This window comes from Cannabis sativa, chromosome 2, assembly GCF_029168945.1.
Source record: "Cannabis sativa cultivar Pink pepper isolate KNU-18-1 chromosome 2, ASM2916894v1, whole genome shotgun sequence".
NCBI classification, from domain to species: Eukaryota; Viridiplantae; Streptophyta; class Magnoliopsida; order Rosales; family Cannabaceae; genus Cannabis; species Cannabis sativa.
In genome coordinates, this window is record NC_083602.1 from 41631306 (window position 1) to 41651982 (window position 20677).

Genomic DNA, 20677 nt, shown 5'->3' on the forward strand with positions numbered 1-20677 from the left:
AATCCAGTCGGATTCTTCAGCACCGAGTGGTATTTACCCGACTCCAACAGTTTCCAACAACAGCTTTTTGGATTCAGAAGAGTCTCAGCCTGAAAGTTCAGCGGTTGTTGCTCCGCAACACCGCGCTCAGCCATGAATCTCATAAGTTGGAATGCCCGGGATTTGGGGAACCCGACTGCATTCAGACATTTGCGCTTGCTTGTTCAAGAGCAAGCTCCCTGTGTACTTTTCATTATGGAAACTAAATTACAAAATGGTAGTATAGATATGTTTCGTAGTAAATTACACTTCTCTAATGGCATTGAAGTTCCAAGGCAGGGGCAGGGGGTGGACTTATGCTTCTTTGGAAGTCCCATGTTACTCTTTCCATAAACAATTACTCACTTAACCATATTGATTGCTTTTTGGAAAGTCAAGATGGGCCATCTTTCCACTTTACTGGTTTTTATGGGCATCCATGTGCTTCTCAAAGACATCTAACATGGACTTTATTGCGTAGATGCTTTGATATTGCACCCTTATCACCTTGGCTAGTTTTAGGGGATTTCAATGAGGTCCTCTCTCATGAAGACAAAATTGGAGGACCAAGGAGGAGTGACAGCCAAATCAATGCCTTTCGTTCTGTGGTAGATGCATGTAAATTGTGTCAAATTCCTTTTGAGGGACAACGATCGACTTGAACAAATAAAAATCAGGGAAGTGGGAATGTCAAAGAAAGACTTGACTATGGGTTCACTAATAACTATTGGGATGCTACTTTCCTTGCACCATCTTTGAAGCACTTGGACTTTTATAAGTCAGATCATAGAGCCCTTAAAACAACTGTTACTGCACTAATGGATCGTGTGGATGTTCCTGAGTTCAGATCACGTTTTCGATTTGAAAAAATCTGGTTAAAGGAAGATGCTTGTGCTGATATAATAAGTGCCAACTGGATTCGGGATCATAGCAGCCCTTTAGTTCAACTCACAACCAATATCTCCAATTGTGCCACTAGCTTACAGAAATGGCACTATTCGAATTTCGGTAACCTGAGAAGGGACATTAAAGAATCTCATGAGCATGTTGCAGCACTTCAGAACTCCTCATCTACCGAACCTCAACATTTTGCTGCACTAAAAAATTCTGAGCAGATTCTTGATGATTTGTTGGCTAAGGAAGAGGATTATTGGCACCAACGAGCTCGAATCTCTTGGATGCAATCTGGTGATTCCAATACAAAGTTTTTCCATCAGCGTGCTAATGCTAGATCAACCAATAATCGCATTAAGAAGCTCACTGATGCAGCGGGCAATACACAAACCAGTGAGGCTGCTAAACTTGATATTATCTCGACCTATTTCCAGTCCATTTTTAGCAGCCAAGGAATAGATGATAATGCCATTGCCTCTATATTGGAAGTTGTGTTGGAAATTATTTTACCAGGATCTTAGATCTACTCACAAGTATGTTTATTAACATCCTAAATATGAACTTTCTAAAACGATAAATTAAACACATATAAAGTTTAAGAAACCTTACATTGGGTGCAGCGGAATATAATGACTCCTTCCGTTCAGATATCTAGCCCTTGATTCCTTTCTGTAGCAGAGCATTATCAATATCTGAACCTGGATCTCTTTCTCTGAATCTTTGATGCTGAAACTCCTTTGTTGATGATCTTTCTTCACGATCTTCCTCACTATGATTGAGGTATCACTTGATGTGTGTGGGCACTACTCTAATCACTAAGAATTTCGAAATTCAAAGGAAGAAGAAAGAGAGTGGTCAGCTAAAGATAGGGAGAGAGAAGGCTCAGTTTTTCTGAATAGAAAAAGTCAGAAGAAAAGTGTAATTATCCTGAAGCCTTCACTATCTATTTATAGCATTCCTCTAGGGCTTGATTTGAATTATATGGCATTAAAATAATGAAAAAATCAATTTAAAAAAGCTACAAAGGTGGCCGACCATACACTTAATGGATTGGGCCTTGGGCTTTGCAATTTTGCAATTTTAACACCTTTTGTATCTGATTTTCTCAAAAATGCCAATTTCCTAATTCAATCATTTAAATGCCAATTCTAACTATTTAATAACTATAAATAATTATTAAATAATATTGTCATTTATCATATTTATTAATTGAACCATACAAAGTATCATAATTAACAAATATGCCCCTATAAACTCTTTCTTTACAATTTCGCCCTTACTTAGTGAAAATTTCACAAATAGACATAGTCTAATTTGTGAATTATAATTGATTAATCAAAACCAATTACATGAGTCTTACAAGCAATATTATCTCAACTAGTGGGGGGACCATGGGTCTATATAACCGAGCTTCCAATAAGTAGATCGAAGAATTTATGCTTAAAATTCACTAACTTATTAATTCTTCGTTGAATCCACGCATAGAACTTAGAATTGCACTCTCGGTATATAGAATGCTACATATGTTCCACCATATAGACACATCATTAGTTATCCATTGTTATAATCCTAATGTGATCAATGATCCTCTATATGAATGATCTACTTTGTAAAGGGATTAAATTAAGATTACACTACAATGTATTTATTCCTTAAAACACTTGACCTAGTATAAATGATATTTCGGCTAATGTGAAATGAGTACTCCACCATTTATGTTCGTTTGGTCAAGCTCGAAGGAGATCATCCTTTGCTTACTATTCGCCGGATAGAAGCTATAGATTCCATGTTTATGCTAGCGCTCCCACTCAGTTGCACTACGAGTGTTCCCAAAATGTACGTATCACCACGACCTAAAAGTAGGCTTAACTAACAAATCAAAGAACACGAATAGCCTTTCAAGATTGAGCCTAATCATATCGGGATTAAGATCATTTGATCTAGGATCAACTAGGCGATATTGACTTGAATAGATATTACGGTAAGTTTAATAAATCTAAGTCGAAGTTCAATATCGGTCCACTTGATGCATACTCCATGCATCCAACTTTGAAACTTTACTTTAACTTGAATGCTTTCTGGAAAGAACATAGTATTTCTCCAAATACAAGTAAACTCTTGTTGTAGATTATCATATCGGTAAAACCCTATGTCGATAAATCTAGGAAACTTTATTCACATAGTCATGTTTACTTTCCAATGTGTTGACGACACGATAAACGGGATCAAGTATGTGAAAAGGGTTTCGAATGAATTTATACATTATGTACATATAATCATGAAATAAATCATGTGAACCATGCAACATTAAATGTTATTTACGATCTATATTAATAAGTAAATCGATTATATTGAAATGAGTTTTATTTAGGGCATAAAACCCAACAAACTCCCACTTGCACTAATATAAAACAAAAAGTGCGTTTCAAATAATCTCGACACCTTGATATGCAAATCAAGTGTAGTAGTAGTAAACTCCTCGTAATAGGATGCGAAAGGTTGAATTAACCACAACCTTTTCTCCACCATTACTCTTCCTTTAATCACGAAAATCATTGATAATGTGAAATTCCTCTCTATATGTCTACTCTCTTGGGATCTTTGGATTATACCTTTGGCAACTACTTTTGGTTAATCGGGAAATTAACACTAGTAGTTTAAGGCAATTTGGAATGGTGCCAAAGATGTATAGAACTTTCCTTAGGGCGGAATAAGTAACTTTCCTTTGACTTTAACATTCGGTCTCTGGTAGACTTAGAGAATTCGGATAGGTTTTTACACTTCTCCAAAATCACTATTCCACCCCAGGAAGTAACCACCATCTTATCGGAAAGATTTACTTAGCACATAGGCAAATTTCGAAATCGATATGGTGTAGTCTAAAGTTTTAAACACACCCTTATAGACTAACATATAGTTCCTCTTCTTAATCTTAAAATTTACTTGATTGTCTTCCAATGTTCTTCTCTGGATTAATCGATGCACTACTCATTACTCCCTCACGGCGGATGTCAGTGCAAGGCATACAAAAGCATATCTAAGACCTCTCACTTGTTGATATAAGAAATTCTTTCATGGCTTTATCTTTTACGGAATAGTTAAGACTTTTCCTTAGATAAATAAAATCTATACCTAAGAAGTTGTGAAAACTACATAGATTTGCCATTAGAAAGAAAATGCTTGACATTTTACTAAAGTAAGTTGCTTGCATTAGAGTAAGTAATTACCGGGTATACCACAAGCCATAGGTTTAGATAAACTCAAACTGTATCTTAGGAACGGGGAAGTTTTGTTAAGTCCATAGAATAGACTTATTAACTAAAATTTCCTTTTATGTCCTTGTAATAGAAAACTTTAGGTTATTCCATGTGAATGGATTAAACCATAGTTATTGGCTTTCTTCTTAGTTTCTTATCTTGACAATCCATTACTTGTTTAAACTCACAATGGATTTTAATCACTTGTGTCTCCCGAGTCATAAGAAGGTGAGTTCTAGAAACTCTCCCCTTTACGACAAGGTCTTGTGAATTATGTCGAAGAAAACTAAATGGTATTGATCTCTTCGGTTGTGACAAGACAACGAGAGGCGGTGGGATCATCATATGTTATATAAGATGATAGAACACTTTTGGAATCAAGAATAAATATCTCCTTTATTTGCTACTTGTTTTTCAGACTTAGTCATTTTCTTAGAAAAGTAGTATTTGTTTGAACAAACACTTTCTTATCTATTGACAATGGGATGGTCCACCCACAATCACTTAGAAAAGCTAACAAACCATGGTTAACGATTCTAGCCTTTCTTAAGATTTTGATTAGGTCATCCATGAATCTAGTAATGATTTACATTAAGTATACAACCATTACATCATTACGAAATTGTATTACCATAGAAGGACTTAGGCAACGACTAGTAACTAATCATCAATATGCAAATCGAAATTTACGGGAGGTAAGTTTGGATATAATTCAAAAATCAATGTAATGATCTTTGAAGCATGCATATCTACTAACTATTTCTCCACCTATCGGTTCGCAAGATCTTTAACCACATACCTTAATGGTGTTTAACCATTCTAGAAATTGATGAAATTTTTCAAACATTTCAAATTTCTTTGCATAAGGTATAATCTAGAGTTATCGTTTTAAGAATACAACGAAAAACTCATATCCACCCACGAATGTACATCCATCTGCGAATGAGATGAACTACTTTCGGTGGATATAGGCATATTAACTCTTTGCGAGAGATTGATCTTGTCAAAACCACTATGACAAGATACAAATGCCATAGATTAAAAAAAAATGTGGTAGTGTCTTTGGATGATATAGGTTTAGTTACATCAAAGAGTTCTTAGAATACTTCAAGTGGATCCTGGTCACAGAATACCTAACTCACATTCCATACAGTTTTAATCCATTAATAAAAGATGGATATTAAACACTTGAGAAAGTGTAAGCTGTATTGTATTACGGAATTAGAAATTTAAGAAAATTTCTATTTGGAATCTAAAATTAAAGTCAAAGACTTAAATTTATACCAAATATAATGAGTAATTCTATCTTGGACGGCAAACTACTAATACAAACTCTAAGTCGGAGTTTGCCCATTACAAGTAGGAGATTTCTAAGATTGAGGATTTATATCAATTGGGAATAGAATTTCGGGATTATAATCATATGCGTCATATAAAATGACATGAAATGATTTATAGACCATTCATCCAATGATATGTTTTGAAAGCTAATTCGAAATGAATAAGCTAAGAGGAATTAGGATAATTTCGTTTAAAATAAGAATCCAACGATGCTTCGATTAGCGAAAGTCAAAGTAATCTTATTTATATAATCTTCTTGTTTCATATCGTAAAAATACTAGTCTAAGGTGTCATCGGTTGATTGAACAGCTAGATGTCGCATGTAAAATATTTATCTTTCGAAATCTAACACTATTATGTATGTCTAATGGTGAAAATCCACTAGGGATTTATCTCATTAGATAAACAAGCCAAGTTAGACCAACAATGAAGATTCGAAATTAAACTACAACTTAATAACAGAAAATAACATGGTTCAATATAAATTCATACACAATTCAGAAATTATAAGCATATAGCAAGTAGGAATGACAAGTGAAAATACTAAAACTTACAATCCTAAATAATTTCCAAGGTTTTCAACAAGCGATACGGTGTCCGGTAGGCGAGAGTCAAAGCATCATTTATTGAATAGAGTTGTCGGCTCATCTAAAATAGAAACCATTCTAGCAACCTTTTATTCGATCAAAATAAGAATCCAACGTTGTCCGGTGGCGAGAGTCAAGGTTATTCTCATTTTATGAGCCCACCATTGTTTCATGTTTCATAAGTTTATCTGAAGTAGTCAAGTAGGGAGAGTCTAATAGAGACGAAAACTTACAAAACACTTATCAAATGAAATCTTACGGTGTTAAATGCGTTCAACGAATAACCATCCATAGGGGGACGAAGTACTAGCGTCTCGAGGTTATATTGAAAACATTTAACTTTTGTAAGACCAACAATGGAGATCGAATATCTTAATAATAATCAAGCTCATTATTTAAAGTGAGTTGTATTTTCTTTGATTCTCTTTATTTATTCTATTTATTTTAAATATATATTTATTTAATTAAAATTTCCAATTTAGAATGAAAAATTCTAAATATAAATTTTAATTTAATATTTATAAATTTTACTTAGATGGATATGAAATAATATGAATTATTTCCATCTTAGTAATAATTTCCAATAAATATTTAGAAAAATATTCAATTTAAGTTGTTACAAAATTAATTTAAATTAATTTACAACTCAAATTTAATTTTCTATAAATATATATTGCATTTCGAAAAATTAAAGTATATAAGAATACAATTTTCGAAAAATGCATATTAAAATAAAAAAAATAAATCCTGGAAAAATTATTCTAATTTAATGTTGGCCCAAAATTAATTAATAAAATTAATTTACAACAAAAAATATAATTTTCCTATTTAATTAAATATATAAGAAAAATTACAAATATTTAAGTATGATGATGAAAATCAACTTAAATATTAATTTTCTATTTAATTAAATACACTAGAAAAATACTTCAAACAAAAATATCGCTATCTAGATTTTCCTTTGACTAATTAATTCTATTTCTAATAATATACTTTAATTTAATTTATTTTAAATTAATCAATAAATGAAAAAATCATTGATTTAAGTTGATCGAAATTAATTAAAATAATTAATTTACAACTTAATCTATTTTTCAAGATAAAATTCGAAATTCTAGCATTTAAGAAATGCAATTTCGAAAATTGATTAATAAAATAAAGAAAAAATATATTTTGAAAATTATTTAAATTTAGTTGAAAAAATAAATTTCAACTAAAAATAATTTTCTATTTAATTAAATGTCATGAAAAAGAAATATTTAAGTATGATGATAAAAATTAACTTAGATATTTAATTTTCAAATTAATTAAATGTATTAAATTCAAGAAATAAATAATTAAGTGTAGAGAAGGCTTAATTATTAATCTACATTTTAATACTAGGAAAAAATATACTTAAAATAACTTGTACCAAAATTAATTATTTAAATAATTAATTTCACAATGTATAATATTTTCCTATTTAATATTAGAAATAATAAGTAGTACGAAATAACTATCTAGAAAATATCTTATTTGACTAAAGTATCTTTTCCACAAACTTTGAAAAAATATCTAATTTAAGTTGTATTAGAAAAAATCTAGAACTTAAATATTTTTCAAATTTAAATTTAATTAAATATCAAAAATTAAGTTGTAACACCACTTAATTTGAAAATATTCCATTTTAAGTTAATATTCGAAAAGATATTAACTTAAAAAATATCTAAAGAATCTTAATAACCAATGCCTAAAATTCCTCGACTTAATTTTGAAATTTTGAATTCAAAAGATATTGATTTAAGTTGGTTAGTTGAAGATAACTAAATATCAACTTAAATAGGAATATTTAATGAAAAATTTAAATTAAGTTCAGGAAAGAATCTAGATGGTTATAATTACATATTTAATTAAATACGAAAATACACATAGTTTAGCTTAGAATAAAAAAAATTCTTTAAACTATGTTTTTTCTTAAATTAATTTCAAAATAAATGAAATTAATTATGTTGCTAATCAATTTTATTAGGTTAAACTAGTGTAATTAACCTAGTACGGTCATTCAAAATCGAGGCAAATGGGCCTTCACAATTGGGGTGGTTTGTGTGAGGGAAGTCTTGGAGGTTCGGTATGTCGTACTTCTATGGCTCCCAACTCTCACAAGGCCCAGAGAGGAATTTAACCTTAATAAGAACAACATTATTAATTGAATAAGCGATAACTAAATGGGCCTAAATAAATTCTATCGAAGCTTATGATAATTTATTTTAGCAACAACGACCTATATGTATCTATAATCAAATTAAACACATAGGCTCACACGGGCACACTTTGGATAGGTCACATCATGTTGCTAGGTCATACACGAGATGAAAGAAGATTGTAAATATGCACATTTACAAATTATTATCTTGACGAGGAGCCATCGGATCATTAGATACGGCAAAAAGTAACCATGGCTATTGCGATCAAGTAATAATAGGTTTTAAAAAACTTACAAAGCAAGCTAAAACACATACTCTTGCAACGGGGTTGTTGGATAGTTGGATGTAGGATTTATTTAATTTTAAATAAATATTTAATTTCGAAATTAATTAATTAAATAAATAAAAAAAAATTAAAAATAATTTCGAAAATTTTTAAAAAATTTAAAAAAAAATTCGAAATTTTTAAAAAAAAAATTAAAATTAAACCTACAATTTTTGAAAAATTAGGTTTCAACCAACCTAAATATCATTTCAAAAATTTGCTAACTACTTTTAAATTTTAAATGTTATTTTATAAATAAAAATTAAATAAAAATTAGAAAAGATAAATAAATATCTTTTTCAAATTTTTAAATATAATTTAAATAAATAAAATAACAAAATTTAAAAAAATTAGCAAAATATCTTATATCTATTTAAAATTACATGATTATAAATATCTTATTTTAAATTTAAATATGGTCAAAATATCTAAAAAGATTTAATTAAAAAAATCTTAAAAGATATTATAAATATCTTTAAAAGATAAGATATTTTTAAATATCTTAAAAGATATTATAAATATCTTAAAAGATATTATAAATATCTTAAAATATCTGACCTTAAATTTAAAAAAATATAATCAAATTTAAAAATAAGATAGATTTTTAAGCAAAAAGATAAATACTAATTCTATTCAAATTCAAATTACACTAATATCTTGAATTAAATTAAAAAAAATTTAAATTAATTCAAAATGATAATTAGAATTGAATTAGGAATAGTAATAGTATATATACAAAACCATACAAAAAATTGGAAGTTAATTCCATGAAAAAGTATGAAAAATTGAAGAAAATTGAAAAAATTCGAAACTGTACGGACAGTTCTGCGATCGCGAAATTATCAAGACAATTTCCGATTTTGTCAAATCTTCAAAAAATCATAACTAATTCAAATAAAATCCAAATTGAGTTCTGTAAAAGGCTAACTTGCTTAATTTTTTCCATACTATCCAATAAAAATAATTCCAGAAACGAAATCACAATTATTTTTCACGAAAATTTCACAAACATCAATCAATCATCAAATAACACTCAATACAACATGATATCATCCAAAGAACATACAAACAATCGTTTTAAAGTCCAAATTTCTTGCAAGTAAATCAATTACCATGGCTCTGATACCAGTTGTTGGAAATTATTTTACCAGGATCTTAGATCTACTCACAAGTATGTTTATTAACATCCTAAATATGAACTTTCTAAAACGATAAATTAAACACATATAAAGTTTAAGAAACCTTACATTAGGTGCAGGCGGAATATAATGACTCCTTCCGTTCAGATATCTAGCCCTTGATTCCTTTCTGTAGCAGAGCATTATCAATATCTGAACCTGGATCTCTTTCTCTGAATCTTTGATGCTGAAACTCCTTTGTTGATGATCTTTCTTCACGATCTTCCTCACTATGATTGAGGTATCACTTGATGTGTGTGGGCACTACTCTAATCACTAAGAATTTCGAAATTCAAAGGAAGAAGAAAGAGAGTGGTCAGCTAAAGATAGGGAGAGAGAAGGCTCAGTTTTTCTGAATAGAAAAAGTCAGAAGAAAAGTGTAATTATCCTGAAGCCTTCACTATCTATTTATAGCATTCCTCTAGGGCTTGATTTGAATTATATGGCATTAAAATAATGAAAAAATCAATTTAAAAAAGCTACAAAGGTGGCCGACCATACACTTAATGGATTGGGCCTTGGGCTTTGCAATTTTGCAATTTTAACACCTTTTGTATCTGATTTTCTCAAAAATGCCAATTTCCTAATTCAATCATTTAAATGCCAATTCTAACTATTTAATAACTATAAATAATTATTAAATAATATTGTCATTTATCATATTTATTAATTGAACCATACAAAGTATCATAATTAACAAATATGCCCCTATAAACTCTTTCTTTACAATTTCGCCCTTACTTAGTGAAAATTTCACAAATAGACATAGTCTAATTTGTGAATTATAATTGATTAATCAAAACCAATTACATGAGTCTTACAAGCAATATTATCTCAACTAGTGGGGGGACCATGGGTCTATATAACCGAGCTTCCAATAAGTAGATCAAGAATTTAGCACTAAAATTCACTAACTTATTAATTCTTCGTTGAATCCACGCATAGAACTTAGAATTGCACTCTCAGTATATAGAATGCTCTATATGTTCCACCATATAGACACATCATTAGTTATCCATTGTTATAATCCTAATGTGATCAATGATCCTCTATATGAATGATCTGCTTGTAAAGGGATTAAATTACCGTTACACCTACAATGTATTTATTCCTTAAAACACTTGACCCCGTATAAATGATATTTCAGCTAATGTGAAATGAGTACTCCACCATTTATGTTCGTTTGGTCAAGCTCGAAGGAGATCATCCTTTGCTTACTATTCGCCAGATAGAAGCTATAGATTCCATGTTTATGCTAGCGCTCCCACTCAATTGCACTACCGTGTTCCCAAAATGTACGTATCACCCTGACCTAAAAGTAGGCTTAACTAACAAATCAAAGAACACGAATAGCCTTTCAAGATTGAGCCTAATCATATCAGGATTAAGATCATTTGATCTAGGATCAACTAGGCGATATTGACTTGAATAGATATTACGGTAAGTTTAATAAATCTAAGTCAAAGTTCAATATCGGTCCCTTCCGATGCATACTCCATGCATCCAACCTGAGCTTTACTTTAACCAATGCTCTGGAAAGAACATAGTATTTCTCCAAATACAAGTAAACTCTTGTTGTAGATTATCATATCAGTAAAACCCTATGTCTGATAAATCTAGGAAACTTTATTCACATAGTCATGTTTACTTTCCAATGTGTTGACGACACAATAAACAGGATCAAGTATGTGAAAAGGGTTTCAGATGAATTTATACATTATGTACATATAATCATGAAATAAATCATGTGAACCATGCAACATTAAATGTTATTTCTGATCTATATTAATAAGTAAATCTGATTATATTGAAATGAGTTTTATTTAGGGCATAAAACCCAACAAGTTGTCCCTACTGTACTTGATGTTAATTTCAGAGAAATCATATCAGCCCCTACTCAGCAGATGATGTTCTCAATGCCCTCAACTCAATGAGTGATGATAAGAGCCCTGGCTTGGATGGTATGTCAGTCATGTTCTTCACTAACTACTGCATATTGTGGGGCCACTTGTTACAGAATCGGTATTAGATGTTCTTAACAATGGTACAGATCCTGCTCTTCTGAATAGAACTATTATCACACTAATTCCCGAAGTTAAGAAGCCTCAATTCATCACTCAGCATCGGCCCATTAGCTTGTGCACCGTCCTTTATAAACTGGTTTCTAAGTCGATCGTGCTCAGGCTTCAACCTTTCTTGCCATTAGTGATCTCTGAGTACCAAAGTGCTTTCATGTCCCAACGGTTGATAACTGATAATATACTCATTGCTTTTGAGTTGCTGCACTCTCTAAAGACTCGAAAACGAGGCTCACAAGGATATGCTGCAATTAAATTAGACATGTCCAAAGCCTTTGATCGAGTGGAATGGTCTTATATTGCTCAAATTATGATGAAAATGGGTTTTGGAACAGTCATAGTTGATCTTATTCTTCGCTGCTTACGCTCGATCTCATATTCTTTTCTGCTGAATGGAAAAGTTCTTGGAGATGTGCTACCTACCCGAGGTATAAGGCAAGGTGATCCTCTCTCGCCATATCTTTTTCTTATTTGTGCTGAGGGTCTCTCAAGGTTCCTACAATCAAAAGAGAATGATGGGTCCTTACATGGGTTGAAGGTGTCACGAACTGCTCCATCAGTGTCACACTTGTTTTTTGCTGATGACAGTGTACTCTTCTGCCGAGCCAATCAACAATCAGCCAGGTCAATTCAACAAGCGTTGGACATCTACCATCGTGCTAGTGGTCAAGCAGTCAATCCGGATAAATGTGTCCGATTTTTTTCTCCCAATACAAGACACCATAATCAGGTCTACTTCCAACAACTTCTCAATATGCCTATTCTATCTTGGTCTTCCATCCTTTTCTGGCCGAGATAAGACAAAACTCTTTAGTGGCATTACTGATAAAATTTGGAAATTGTTAAGTAGTTGGAAAGAGCAACTATTTTCTGTTGGGGGAAAGGAAGTTCTTTTAAAAGCTGTGGTACAAGCAATCCCTACATATGCTATGAGCTGCTTCCGTTTGCCTGTTGCACTGTGTCATCAAATTGAGAGTATGATGGCAAATTTCTGGTGGGGATCAACATCATCTGGTAATGCCATTCATTGGAAAAATTGGAATTCTCTATGTAAGGCTAAAGTTCATGGTGGATTAGGATTCCGGAATTTTATAGATTTTAATCAAGCTCTTTTGGCGAAACAAGTCTGGCGTCTTTTAGAATCACCAAGCTCTCTACTCAGTCGTATATTGCATCACAGATATTTTTTGAATGGAAATGTTCTTACTGCTGGTGTGGGAACTTGTCCTTCTCTCACTTGGAGAAGCATTGTATGGGGCAAGGAACTTCTTGTCAAAGGTTTACGATGGAGAGTTGGCTCTGGTACTTGCATCACTTGCAAGACAGATCCCTGGTTACCTGGACACACTGATTTCACACCTTTCAGCTTTATAGGCACTGATAGCTCTCTTCAAGTTGCTGATCTCATAGACCAACATCGACAATGGGATTTGACAGCAGTTTCATGTAACTTTGGACATGCAGACATTGATCGAATTCTTTCAATTCCTCTCAGCATTTTTCCATCAGAGGATGCACTCATTTGGCATGGTACCACTTCGGGTAACTATATGGTTAAATTTGGTTATTACTTTGCTACTTCACTCGCTGAACATCAAGATGCAGGCAGTACCTATGTTTATGAGAACTGGTGGTCTAAATTCTGGAAACTAAAGTTGTCCTCTAAGCTTCGCATTTTTGTTTGGAAGGTTTTTCATAATGCAATCCCAGTAGCTGCAGAATTACACAGGAAACACATTGCAAATACTCCTTACTGCCCTTTGTGTAAACAGCAGCAGGAAACCATACCTCATGCACTCTTTCTGTGCACCAGGGCCAAGGAAGTATGGCGTCTTTCATCAATAAATCTGAATTTCAAGTTAGCTACTACTTCTTTAGCTGAGGAGTTCTTATTCTATGCCTCGGACAACACATCGACTTCAGATTTTGAACAGTTCTTAACCATTTGTTGGAGTATCTGGTATGAGAGGAATGCTGAATACCATGATAAATCCCCTAAACAACCTGCTGCAGTCCTGGCATTTGCAACAGACTATCTTGGAAAATATCAATCTGCTCAAGCTAAATCAGTGTCCAATAACTCTGCTGCTACTTCAATTAAACCTCCAGCATCTCGTTCACAAGCTGCAGCATCAACAGATCAGTGGATGGCTCCTCTTGCTGGTAAATTCAAATTAAATACTGATGCGGCCTGCAACAAAGCTGGTAAGATAATTGGTATAGGTGCAGTTTTGAGGGACTCATCTGGTTTAGTTAAGGCAGCTTTCTCAAAGGCTATTAAAGGATGTTATAAAGCTGAGGAGATGGAGGCTACTGCTCTTGTTCATGCTTTGCAATGGCTTCTTAATCTAGGACTAACAGCAGATATCATTGAAACCGATTCTTTGTTAGTAGTTCAAGGTTTAAAAGCTGCTTCTTCATGTAGTTCTGCTTTTCATGCTATTTTAAATGATGTCAACTATCTTGTATCCTCTTTCCCACGAGCACAGATCACCCATGTTAAGCGATCTGCTAATACTTATGCCGATGTTTTGGCTAAGTTTGCTCTTACGGTGGATACTGATTGTACTTGGTTAGAAGAATTTCTACCTCTACTTATGACTGTTATGTAATTTTTCACAATTAATATAATGGTCTTTTTCTCAAAAAAAAAAAAAAAAAAAAGAAAGTAAAAATTAAAAGCATCAATTTAAAAAAGATATGTTTTATAATTTGTTATACTTTTAGCACATCTTCGTTTTCCTTTTTTTTTTTTTTTCATAATAAACATACCCATGAAAAATGAAAACTTGAGGACTTATGTGACATGTTTTGGAAAGATAAGGGACTATAATAATAAACGTCTTAAGGGCGTTTCAAAACAAATATATATCAGAAACAGAAGGGGAAAAAATCGTGTGATTAGTGCTTTATCGATTCGAAGCTTCATATTTTATTGATTAATTCTCCGAAAAATTGCGAGCCAAGCCAAGCCCTAATCGGGAAAACTCTTCCAACTCAGGGAGAGAGTGAGAGAAAGAAGCCATGGACGCCCTGAGGAAGCAGCTCGACCAGTTGATGGGGGCAAACCGAAACGGCGACGTTCGAGAGGTCAGTCGCAAGTATTACGATCGCGATGTTTGCCGTCTCTACTTGGTCGGCCTTTGTCCTCACGAGCTTTTCCAATTAACGGTGAGTTTTATTATTAATTATTCATTTGTGAATGGCAGCTCTTGTGATTTTGAATGCTTAGATTAGGGTGAAGCTTTGACTGATTCTCAGAAATATTTGCTTTTCTTTCTTGTTTCTGCACTAAATATCCTTGTTTTTGGTCGCTTTTGTTTCAGAAAATGGACATGGGACCATGCCCTAAGGTGCACTCTTTGCAGCTTAGGAAGGAGTATCCTTCTCTGAGTTTTGTTGTTTCTTTCCATCATTTTTTTCCAAAATTAATTCGAACTAAATAAACTCCACTCTTTTAGTATTGTTGGTAATGGAAATAAGTTTTTTTTTTTTTTTTTTTTTTTAATTTTAAAAGTACTTTTATGTAAATTGGACTTAACTTTTCCAAGATATGAAGAAGCCAAAGCGAAAGGGACTGACAACTATGACAGAGATCTCGAGGATGTTATTGATAGGCTCATTGTTGAGTGTGATAGAAAGATTGCTAGAGCTCTTAAGCGTCTTGAGGATGATGATGCAAAGGCTGCTATTGCAATTTCTGTTTCTGATGTTACTCAGGTAATAGTTGTTTTACTCTATTCATATAATATTAATGGTCAAGGTTTCGATAAATCCTGATCTACTTTTTTGTGTTCAATAGCAGACACCAGAGATAATTGAGTTGTCGAAGCAGATCAAAGAGAAATTGAAGGAGGCTGATCAATATGGTAACTGCCATTTCATATAATAATTGGATACAGTTTTTGCTCCTGCCTTTATGGGCTGATATATATTGTCGCAAAATAAAGATGATAGAATGGAATTAAAAGGCTAGTAGCCTTGATAGTCTTTCATATGACTAAAATTATACATCCATACTACAATATGTCTTCATTTTTTTTTCTTCCCCATATTCTAGGGTGTTGAATTTATTTTCAATTGTCATTTGTTATTATGTTAAGTGCTATAGCTGCATCCATTAATTTGATTGTGTTTTACAGATCTTGAAGGCAAGACAGATCTTAAGATTCGAGCTCTAGAGGTGATAGAAGAACTCAGAACCCAACGAGCAGACAAACAGGTACTACTTTATTGCTTTTATTATTTTTTTAATATTGTTTTTTATCTTGTTGGCAGTCCAAAGTGGTTTATATGTTCTTGCTTTCATACTCAATTTCTTCCAGTCCATGCTTCTTTTGGATGCCTTCAACAAAGATAGGGCATCTTTACCTCAACCCTTGCCAAATCCTCCACCTTTGGCACCTTTGCCTGTAGCTGCGCTTGATCCTCGTACACAGGAAATGATTAATGAAAAACTAAAGAAGGCAGAAGATCTTGGTAATCCGTTGAGTTACTTTGTTTAAAAATATTATCAGTTTTCTATTTTTCTTTTAAATGATTATGAAAGTTATATTAGTTTATGAATATATATTTATATATATATATACATGTATAAAAAGTTATGTTATAAGTTATGCCATTCTTTTATTGACCTTTTGTAATGATAGCGTTCTAAAACTCGCATGTGATGTTTATGTTCAAAGTTAGGCTTATGAGATAAGAGTATGCAAATATGCAGCATAATACAGTTGATTTGAGTGAAGATTAAGCTTCAGTCAATTTATACCCTAAAATATGCTTCTGTATTTTTTTACTTGTTTATTTTTCCAAATACTTTTGGTATCCACTTATTACAAGTTTTGTACCTTCTTAGGTGAGCAAGGGATGGTTGATGAAGCACAAAAAGCATTGGAAGAGGCTGAAGCCCTTAAAAAGGTGTGCCAGGAAGTTTGTTGTCTTCCTTATTTTATGGACAGTTAATCTTTTATTGTGGTGGAGCAAATAATATCTCTTGTCAGATGTATGAATTTTGTAATATGGTTAATGCTACTTGTATTTTCATTTCTTGATATTGACAATTTTCTCCCTTTTCAGCTGCCTGCCAGGCAGGAGCCAGTTCTTGATTCCACTAAGTACACTGCGGCTGATGTTCGCATTGTGAGTCTACTTTCTTTTTCTTTTTCCTTCTACCCTCTTATGTAAAAAAAATTATTTAGTCTAATTGTTAGCATTCTCATTAAAATTCTAATTGAGTTGTAGTACATGCATGCATGGATTGGGTGTTTTATGTTGAGTTAATTTATGATAGCTGGGCAAATTTTCATTCTCTTATTTTTTTTCCCTCTTTGATGGCATTTCAGACTGATCAAAAGCTAAGGGTATGTGACATATGTGGAGCATTCTTAAGTGTTTATGACAGGTAAAATTTTATCATGTGCATCTCTAATTTGGATGCTTGTTATTTGTTTTTTCTGAGGGATGCATAGAAATAGCATTTGGGGTTCAAGTACTTCAGCTTTTGATCCAATAATTATACCTCCTTGTACCAGCAGGCTCTTGTGCCCAGTTTTACGAGGATAACTTTTGCAGCTAAAGAATGTGCGTCTTTTTTCCGTTTTATGCTAGTAGATCATGCAATTGTTGGCTAGAATTAAGGGGCATCTGTATTTGTACTCAGATACTGGAACCTTTTTATGTTTTAAATAAGTGGAGCATTCTAACACTGCTTTGTTTTTCAGTGACCGACGATTAGCTGACCATTTTGGGGGGAAGCTTCATTTAGGCTATATGCAAATCCGAGAGAAGTTAGCAGAGCTTCAGGTAAAGATCATTTTTCTTATACTTTGTTTTTGCTTATTTTGGATAGTGACTGATAGAGGCAAATGATGGAGAATTTACTGCTTTTTTAGATGAGAACTTAAAATTTGTGTCAACTCTTATTATTCAGAAGGGATTAGAAACCTATGCTTAGACCTAAATTATCAGTTATATTTTTTTAAAGAAAAATAAACACTTAAGAAAAAAAAATTCAATAATGATTTGTAAAATACATAATGCTTTACTTGTCACACCTTTGAAAGTTCTCTTGAGTTATTGTGAATATGTTGGTTCAGGTGCTGGTATAATGTTTCAAATCTTTAGAGATTCTCGTAGTATTCCATCTGTGAGTTTTCTAACCCCAGAGAAACCATGGATTTTTCTGACATATTTCAATATTATTTGGTTTCTGGACTTTCTGAATGTGACCATATCTCATGAAATCAATGTCAAAGTTGGTTCAAGTTTGATCCATGGTGCACTTGAACATTCATCTTATGTGGCATATGCTTCTAATTTCTATGCAATGAAATTTGGTACATCCATGGGTTAAAATCCCAGACCTCTGTGAGGCAGGGAGCAAAAATGGTCAAGGTGACTGGCGGGTGTGCAGTGGTGCTATGTTCTTTATTTATGGTGACCTTGTGTTTTAAGTGCCAGTCTCCTGCTCCCCTACTTCCTTGTTTTCATAAGTGTTAGTTTTGGAAAATTACACTGGGATGCTTTTTTTTTTATTTTTTAAAAAAAAAATAAAATAAAAATTAATCGGTTGGAGTCCTTACCTCTTTTAAGTGTTTTTCTAAAGATTATTATTTTAAAAGACAAATTATATTTCCTTGACTTGTATAAATTTAGGAATTTTCCAGGTTTTTAATTTCTTTGGCTATTTAATGATTGTGTAAGTGTTTCTAGCAATTTTACTTGTGAAACTTCATAACTCTTGTCAGTCATATTGCTATTGATATTGCAAAATCATGTAAATTTGTAATGGTTTTTCAATGGTACTTTCTTGGTAATTAATGTGTCAGGAAGAGAGAAACAAAGTTCGCAAGGTTGATCGATATGATGATAGGAGGTAAATCTAGATACTGTCTTTTACTTGCTTCAATCATTGTTTGTCTTTTTTTTTCATTCAAGCACGCACACACTCGATATTTCTAACTATTTTTCCTTTGTTTCTCATGCTGCTCTTTATAATCTATAATTCAAAGGTCAAAAGAGCGAAGTAGGGAGATTGAAAGGGAGTCTAGTAGGGATAGAGAAAGAGCAGGTAGCCGTGATCGAAGAGATTATGATCGCAAGAGCAGAGATCGTGATAGACATCATGATCGTGATCGTGGATATGATCGTGAACGTGAGAGAGATTCAGATCGCTCCCGCAGTTATGATTCCAGAAGTCGTCGTGACCGCTCTAGATCACGGGAGCGTTCAAGGGACTATGATCGCCACAGGTACTGGCTTCAAATTTTCCCTATCAAGTTCCCACTATTTCAAATGGTCTTATTTTTGGCTGGTCATCTGAAATTAAGTAATTCTATTTCAGCAGGCGTTATGATCGGTACTAGACAAATTCTTATGCAGAGAAGAAGGGCTACGAGGGGGGGTGGAAATTTGATCTTTTTCTAGGTCAGTGTTGAAACTAATGTAGGAAAAAATAACAGTTTGTGTTTCTTCCTAAATTTTTATCTATTTATCTGGAGTTGAGCTGTTTCTCCTGTGGAGGACGTAAGGAATGCTGCTTAGGTTTTCTCAACTTCGTTGTTAGAGACTAAGAGGTATGTTTGAGAGGTATGTTTTATTCTGTTTTAAGTCATTGCCATTAGCTTCTTTATTTATAATCTATGGCTGAAAGTTTAGTTTGTTTGCTTACAAACTCCTATCTGTGGGGTAATTTGGCTTCTAATTTATGAAGTTGCGTTGAAAAAATTGACATGGAATGTCTTGTGGGGTAGGTAAGGAGGATGGAACATCTACTGGTTTTAAAGTTTGTTTCTTTTTTACTTACAAATTGGCAAAGCATGGAATCCGGTAAAATTATTCAATATGCAATTGCCTTTGTATATACAATGACATTTGCTCATTTGAGAGATACTAGTGTTCAAAAACATTTGCTCATTTTTGTTTTTTGTTCTTCCATTGGGTTGGGGATTTAAGCCTTGAACTTCGACAATGAAGGTCGGGCGGGGTTGTGAATGATCACATTTGCGCAGTCATTTTATAATAGTCGGGAGTTAGAACCGAAAAATGCATTAAATAACGAAGTCTCTAATGACCTTGAAATAAGGTGAAATCGAACATTAACAAGCAAGAATGGCTACTCGTATATCCTAATTTTCTAAAGTACTCTCCATAAGCATTTTGGATATTTTAAATGCGCTTACTGCGATAATGAAGACCGAACAATCAGAAGATGAAAAAGCATTGTTTCTTGTTCTTACCAGAAATATTTGCTCAACGAATTTCACAAGTAGGTATTGGTTTCCTCTGTAACTAACAATCCAGTGGCGCCTTCCAACAATAAATCAACCGGCCTAGTAACTATTAGGCCACTTTTAGCAGCTTCTCTTCCCTATTTATTAAAATATATTATTAAAATTCTACTTTTTTTATTTTACACTAAATATATATAATATATTATATATTTCTTTACATCATTTAAATATTTTTTTTTTTTAAATACAATATTATTAATTAAAGTACAAAAGAAATGTAATAAAAAATAAAAAATAATAACAAAGTAGAGATAGGAAATTATAGTAAATGACCCCAAATCATAGAAGTATGTTAGTTTATGTCATTTTTTTAAAAAAATATAGCAAATGACCCTAAATCATAAAACTATGTTAGTAAATGTCTTTATTTTAATTATTATTATTATTTTTTTTTTTAGAATTAGAAGTAAATTATTTAAACATTATGGTATATTTATATTAGTTTTGTTAAATTTTTTTTTTTTTTGTATTTTAAAGTTATGTCAATTTTTTTAATTTTTTATGAGTTGTTTTGGGTTGTTGGTA

General features: G+C 32.5%; 2 protein-coding genes across 5 annotated transcripts; both read left to right on the plus strand.

Annotated features, from left to right (window-relative positions):
* Positions 1-132: 132 nt before the first annotated feature.
* LOC133034301 (uncharacterized) lies at positions 133-14473 on the plus strand. Its single transcript, XM_061109358.1, has 6 exons — positions 133-314; positions 413-626; positions 696-1400; positions 11660-11744; positions 11801-12289; positions 12450-14473. Exons 1-6 carry the CDS (start codon positions 133-135, stop codon positions 14471-14473), a joined length of 3699 nt encoding a protein of 1232 aa, XP_060965341.1.
* Positions 14474-14572: 99 nt separating this feature from the next.
* LOC115719092 (uncharacterized) lies at positions 14573-19775 on the plus strand. 4 transcript variants are annotated; one of them, XM_030648004.2, is made up of 13 exons: positions 14573-15032; positions 15188-15240; positions 15413-15581; positions 15667-15730; positions 16004-16083; positions 16187-16340; positions 16717-16778; positions 16938-17000; positions 17204-17262; positions 17582-17663; positions 18689-18735; positions 18872-19111; positions 19204-19775. In XM_030648004.2, the coding sequence occupies exons 1-13, from the start codon at positions 14886-14888 to the stop codon at positions 19223-19225; spliced, it is 1242 nt and encodes a 413-aa protein (XP_030503864.1). In that variant the 5' UTR covers positions 14573-14885; the 3' UTR covers positions 19226-19775. The 4 variants fall into 4 exon arrangements, with proteins under 4 accessions (XP_030503864.1, XP_030503863.1, XP_030503865.1 ...); XM_030648003.2 differs by having other exon boundaries at positions 14595-15032; positions 15664-15730; XM_030648005.2 differs by having other exon boundaries at positions 14635-15032; positions 15664-15730; positions 19207-19775.
* The last annotated feature ends 902 nt before the right edge of the window (positions 19776-20677 follow it).